Below are 7,088 nucleotides of genomic sequence, written 5' to 3'. Positions count from 1 at the left end.
ATTTGGCTCTCTCAGGCTAGTATAAACATGCATTTACGCAGAGTGTCACATCAGTTTGTGAATTTCGTGTTTTTACTATTATTTTTGCACTTTTTGTTTGTGCCTAAATTTTAAAGGAAATATATGCATACATATATACAACGACGCTTTGTCGAATTTAGGCCGACATTTGTTTTCTTCTCTCACTCTTAGTTTTTTAATTTGCATTGAAAGCAACAACAATTTTGATTTTAAATTTCTTTTAGGCACAATAACTAACTCCTATAAGATAAACTCGAGTCTAAACATGCAGTTTTACTGAATTATTTTCTTACATCAATAGGTGTATTCTTTTGATATAAATGCTCAAATCGAACAACTTCTGGTTGCTTAATAATAACTTGGCATCAGTGCCTAAACCAGTAAAGAAATGGCAAGTAAAAAAATTTTAATCAAATTTGTGGTTGCTAAAAACATGTAAATACAAAAATACTTGCAGGTAGTTTCATAGAAAAGTTTTTTTAATAATGTCTTTTTATATATTTTATATCCGGCCACATGTCACTTTTTTTAAATTAAGCGTTTGTTTGAAATTTTTAATATATTTTATGTGTCTTATTATTAAAATTTATTGTAAATGTAAGTGATGCCAACTTAAAAGTTACAATTTGTCGCGCCATTCAGTGAAATTAATATTTTTTGTGATGCCATTTGTTTAAATTTTATATTATTTTTCAATACTACAAATAATTACATTACCATATGGTTTGTAAACTTGGGTAGAGGTCACGCAAAGTTGGTTACTTTTATTCAATGCATTTTGCTGTTGCATTCAAAAGCACTTAACCAAATAACCCGATATCCAGTGCCTCGTAAACACGCTTAATATAAAATGCTCACTAATAACTTGTTTGTGTCATTCATTTTATATATGTTGTTTAAAATCCTTTTACTTGTTATATCTTTACTGATTTTCGCAATGGTGCCAAGTTGTTATTAAGCAACCAGAAGTTGTACTACTGGAACATTCATATCAAAAGAATGTACTTATTGTAAATATTAACGAACAATGATTGCAAAAGTTATTCCATTGTTTATTGTGAATTATGACATGTTGTAGAAGCAGCATTGCGAACAGCTGTGAAAATTGACAGTATTTCTGGCCAAATAAAAAATACATAAAGTTATTTGACATTAGGTTTTAAACAAATTCCAAGTGAAGTAAAAAGTGCGTGAATTGAATTATATTGAATTGGTTTTAATTGATAAATAAATAGCAATATAAAGACTTGTATTTCGAAGTTAATAATATGTCGTAAGTAAATACAGCAGACACGACACTCTAAATAATAAGCGAACGTAAGAATCGCAATATTTGCATATGTAAAACTGTTCAACGTTTGTTTAAACCTTTTTCTGCATAAAACACATAAGAAAATGTTAAAAATTGTGCTATAATAAAAGTAAAGAACACATTAATATTTGTAGTTGCAAATCAGAGACAACGTGTCGAAATATGTGAAATATTTGTGCAAAATATTTTATTGTATGTGTTCTTAATGAAGATGAAAAGAAATTAAACTTTGTTTATAAATACATGCAATACAGTAAAATCTCAATAAACTTAAGTGAATTAATATTCTGTACAGCTTCACGGTAATAGTATGAACAACATGTGGGTTGCTGAAATTCTTATATATCTAACACAAAGGCAGCGGTATTGCGGTATGCTAAATTATTTCCATTATTGATACAACACACAAATGTTTGTGTGCGTATGTCACTTAACCATAAACGATATATTTGTTAAACAATCTAAATAAACATCTCATTGGCTTTCCTATTGTTTACACCCTAAACCCAATTTTACGGCTGGCAGTAAATGCATAAACCAACAACAGTTGCGAGAACTGTTCTGTGTGCTTGCTGTGAATGCCTTCATATTCTAATTGGAATTCAATGAAATTCTTACTTGAATTTGTTGTTGTGGAAACACAATTTGTTTAACATTTACTAATTAGGCTATATGCGGCGCTAGATTGCTTATCAAAATAAATTTTTATTGATATATGGTATATAAAATATGAAGTAGCTCCACAGTGGGCTTAGCATTGTAAAATTGATTTACAATACCGTAGACAATATAGGCAAATTTCCAGGCAATGTGTGAAATGAATAGCGAGTCGATTGTAGTGCTTGAGATCCTGGAGTTGAGATGTATAATTAATATACTTTCATAAATAGGTTAAGGAAAAAGTGTAGGTAATCGATTTAGTTAATACTACAAATTACTGCAGATAAATTGATCACATTCACCTATTAAGAGAGACACAGGGTAGGTTAGGTTATACCGACGATCCTAAGGATCCATTTTGGCCCATTGGCCAGTTGTGTTAGAGATACAGTTAAAGCAATAATGGACGTTCTGCTTGAGTGATACCTTAATCTGAAATGGTAGGAACTAGTAGCATACATACAGGGCAAATCTACTCCTCTAAGTACATAAATTATTCCTGTGTTGAGTGTCACTTAACATTTAATTAATTATTTTGTAATTTTCTTAGCTGTGTCTTCATTACATTACAAACAATCGGATGTAATAAAAAAAATGAACAATGAAGTCTACATTTTCATCCAAATATAACGACAATCATAAACACAAGGACGCTAAGATAGACAGTCTAGTTATAAAAGCTGATAAAAATTATACTCCAAACCACATTATGTGTAGGCAGTGTCCTGAACATCAAAGTAGTGGTCCTACAAAATCATATAAGGATTAACCAGAGTGCAGACATGAAGTAAATAAATTTCATTTTAATTTCAGTAATAATAGTAATAGTTAAAGTTTACTCCTTTTATCATTTTGCTAAACACCCAGAAATGACCTTTATTAGATTTATGAAACTATTTGCAATTTCTTTATATATGTATATAAAAAATATATTTTTTATAACAAAATAAATGTAATTTAAAATAAAAATGATTTCTTATTTGTATTTACACAATTGTTTGAAGTCAAGTTCTTATCATTTCCAAAATCTACCTTAATATCAGAACTAATAATCTTTTAAGAATGCATTGATTTAATTATTCTTTGCGATAACGATAGATTAAATATTGACTCTATTAAGTGACAACAACCTGTCTTAAATTGAAACAGACTAAGGCTCTAACACTACAAAAATTATTAATCTCTTTTATTTTTGTTATTGCCAAACGGGTCTCAGGGTTATGTGAGTGCCAATATAATTTTATACTTCATTTGTCTTTCAAAAATTATTTTACTTAATGACACATTATACAAGCAGTCAATTTTAAAAAAAAGTTCAGAATAACAATTCCACTTCATACATGTTATCCATCTGTGATATATAACATAGGTTTGTCTGGAGAATTTATGTTGTTTCTTTGAGATGAGTATATCTGTTTAAAATGATTATGAAAAATTTATCAGCTCTATTCTAAATTTCCGGGGAAAAAGTTAAGCTTGAGATTGACTACACAATCAAGTTTTGTATTAATACTTTATTCAGGTCTTAAAGCGCTTCTGATAAGTCCTAAAGCTTACATAGTTGTTTGTGCTCTCAGCATTGCAATTCAATTTCTGTTAGTATTTAGGATGTATCCAAAACTTGTATATCAATACAGAACGTGACATACTTTTGTTTACCCTATTTAGTTATTAAAACAAATTTATCCCAGTTTAATATTTTTAAACAATAAATAATTTATTTCTGCTAATTATTTTGTAGATGATATCGTAGTCAAATGTTTCTTAAAAAAGATTCACAACTATAATACCAAAAAGTTGAATGAATTCTTTCAACATTACGGGGTGTCAAACGAAACTATCTTAATTATATCTCAAAAATTTAAACAGTTTAAATCGTACATGTACCAGGTTTTACTCTATTTCTAAATTGACTCTAAATTGACGCTGAATGTTTATGTATTTGAAGGAATGCGAAAAGTAATAAGTTTTTATAGACTTTTACAATAGTTTTAGTAAAAAACTTTTTTTTAACAATTTTTTTTCCTTTTTCGTATATCAATACTTGGTTATCTTACAAAAATGTATCTTCCATCATACACCGTTTTATTTTAATTGCTCTCTTTAGCGAAATATATATATGTATATATATTTTTCTTTTTATACAAATAAAGATAACATTCTTGTAAAAAAATTTTATCAATCGAATTAATTTTAATATAAACATACAAACTTGCGCTTTGGATGAGATGTCGATAGTTAATCTAAAATAGGTTTCTAGTTATTGACATATACCTGACAACTGTAGGTTTTACAAATTGAACAAAACTGACATGACTTCATATAATGTAAATATGAATTAATGTATCATTTTAACTTTAATTAACTTTAACTTTTATGTATTATACTACGCGTAAGATATAACCCATTTACAAGTAGAAAGAAACAGAACAACTAACTCGTCTTGCTTATCCATTTATTACAACTGACAATCTGATATGGTACTATATTTTGGACAGTTAACCGGTGTAGGGTTGAATGGATTACTACTTTAGTTGTTTTTTTAAAGGCATATATCTATTACTCTATGGAAGAGCACATATATTAAACTACACGTATGACTACACTATTTATATTTAGAAAGAAACAGAGCAACTAGTTCGTCTTGCTCGCCCATTACTGTTCAGTACAATTGCAAATATTAACGTCGCACTTTATTTTAGACAGCTAGACCGATCGGTTAGAGGTTCGTTTTAACAATTACTATTATATTTGTTTATTGAAAGTATAAATTACTTTATGGTCTCCCTTAAGTGTTGCTGCGCTATTATTGGTATGGGCACTAAAGTCATTGCCTATTTCTTAGGCCGCTAAGATACAGTTACCTTCAGATACAGTTAATGTTTTTTTTTTTTAAATTGCGAATGTGCTTTTAAACTGTCTTATCACATATTACTCATTTCCTTCAGCGTAACCGAGATGTACTGCCACTGATATCTACAATCTATAAATTTGCATTTCTAATCCAAAAGTTTCAGTGAATTTTAATTACCTCTATGTGGCGCATAAACCATAGATAATTTTTTGCTTGTGCCGGCATAGTTTGTTTTATTGGGTTTTACTGTATTGCACATAGAATTGTAAATACTTTATCAATTTGAATGTGAGATATACATTTTAAAATATTATTTTACAGTGCCATTTAAAAAAAAAACATTTCTATTGAAATACTTCGTCAAATTTATAGCTCTTAGTCTTCCAAATCTATATACATATATATATATACATATACATACATAAATATGTATACGTATAAATACACAGTAAATAAAACGTGAAAGTGTTGATTATGTATAAAAAGTCATGAAACTGCAACGAACTGTTTACGCAATTTTAAAATAAAAAACTACAAAAATAAAATTGAAAATATTTATTTATTCCGACTGAAAGCAACAAAACAGAAGCATTTAGTCAAATGTACGGAAATGTTTGGTATAAATAAGCGAAAACCGAAGCAACGTCCAAGGTAGTTCCCAATAAACTGACTCCACAGCAAACATCAACAAAAATAATCCCAACGAACCACAGACGCTAAAGAACTTAGTCACAAAAAATAAAATAGACCGAGTAAAAAGTAAAAAAAAAAAAAACAGAAAAAAATACTAAGCAGCTCTCTCGCGTGGTCTAAACAATTCGTGCCACAAACCTAGCGGCATACGGCCCAACACACCAACGGCAAATATACAAAGCAAAAAATATTTCCATTCATTGCATGCTTCCCTGGCTTTTTGCTTTTTATACCATCATTTTTTCCCGTAATTTGTTCTCTACAATAACAACACCAACAACAACAACAACGACTACAGCCATACTAACAAATAAAAAAAATTTTAGTTCTGCTGTGCGCTCATATATTTCAACTATGTTAGCCGATAATGAATTACGTTTGCGAGATTTTGAAGAAGAGACCGATGATACCGACTCTGAGACTGAATTACTCATACGCCATAGTAGTTATTTACCTCGTCAGCAAGCAGCTCACGCAACAAGAGCACCATCGTCAAATCGTCGTTACAGTCGTCTCACGAGCGAACACCATAACAGCAACAGCAACAGCAACAGCAATAATCATAATCGGCGCACAACAGCCGCACAAGCAGCTACAACCGCAACAAGCTTTTTCAGTAATCTTTTTAGCGGCAAAGCGAATAGACTTGACCGGTCTGTAACCGGACAAGTACGTCTCAGAAATGAACGTAGTCGTGAGCGTGCAAGATACAATAGTAATACGTCGACGGAAAAAAAGAACGCTAACATTAAACTGGCGCAAACAGCAAACACGTATCGGAGTACCGTGGGATCGGGTGACTATATCGGTTCAATGGATGGTGATGTAATAAGTGCAACGAGCAGTGCTGTTGCCTCCGCGAACAGTGAAAACAGTAATGTCGGGTTACAAACAATAAGCGATCCTGAAAATGGTGCAACAACAGTGTTCTATCAAAAAAATCGACGTCGCAGCAAACAGAGATCGCTGGGAAATATATGCAAATTCTGCCTATGCAGGTAAGTTTATAAAAATATTTAATAATATTGTATATAGGATACTATATATCCATTCCATATTGAAAAAATAAGTCGAAACAAATTGAATGATTGTAGTTTGGAATTGATGAGAGTGCTAAACTATTGGTTCCAGCTCAGCTGTGAGTAATTGCAAGTGTGAGAAAATCAAATATTCCATAAAGACTGTATTCTTTGTTTTGTGAAATATATTTTTAATATATTATATTATATTATTATTATATATATTATTATATTATAATATAGTATATATGGTATAATATTATAATATTATATATATGTTAGCATATTTTTAATATATTATATTATATTATTATTAGTAACAGCAGTAGTAGTAACAGAGAATTATTAAAATCATTGACTACTATTACTGCCTCTAGAAGATTCTAGAAATGTATCCACACAAGAAATCAATTTGTTATTAAAAATATTGTTATCACAAAAATTAATAAAGAAACGCATTTAAGATTTATAGTGAAGTTACAGTAAGAACTATTGCGGGACTCCAAAAAAGTCATATATTAAGATATAA

The 7,088-nt window shown here is 29.9% G+C and overlaps 2 protein-coding genes across 2 annotated transcripts in view; both read left to right on the top strand.

Annotated features, from left to right (window-relative positions):
• LOC119688304 (low-density lipoprotein receptor-related protein 11-like) overlaps window positions 1-373 on the top strand; it is a 5,032-nt gene extending 4,659 nt beyond the window's left edge. The window contains exon 5 of the mRNA XM_038102983.1: window positions 323-373. Within this exon, the coding sequence (XP_037958911.1) occupies window positions 323-373 (51 nt within the window). The remainder of the gene's footprint in view (window positions 1-322) is intronic.
• Window positions 374-1,198: 825 nt separating this feature from the next.
• LOC119662576 (serine/threonine-protein kinase DDB_G0283821-like) lies at window positions 1,199-6,542 on the top strand. Its single transcript, XM_038072218.1, has 2 exons — window positions 1,199-1,294; window positions 5,867-6,542. The coding sequence occupies exons 1-2, from the start codon at window positions 1,290-1,292 to the stop codon at window positions 6,540-6,542; spliced, it is 681 nt and encodes a 226-aa protein (XP_037928146.1). The 5' UTR covers window positions 1,199-1,289.
• The last annotated feature ends 546 nt before the right edge of the window (window positions 6,543-7,088 follow it).

This window comes from Teleopsis dalmanni, chromosome X (assembly GCF_002237135.1).
Source record: "Teleopsis dalmanni isolate 2A chromosome X, ASM223713v2, whole genome shotgun sequence".
Lineage (NCBI taxonomy): Eukaryota > Metazoa > Arthropoda > Insecta > Diptera > Diopsidae > Teleopsis > Teleopsis dalmanni.
This window is presented reverse-complemented; position numbering and strand designations above follow the sequence as displayed.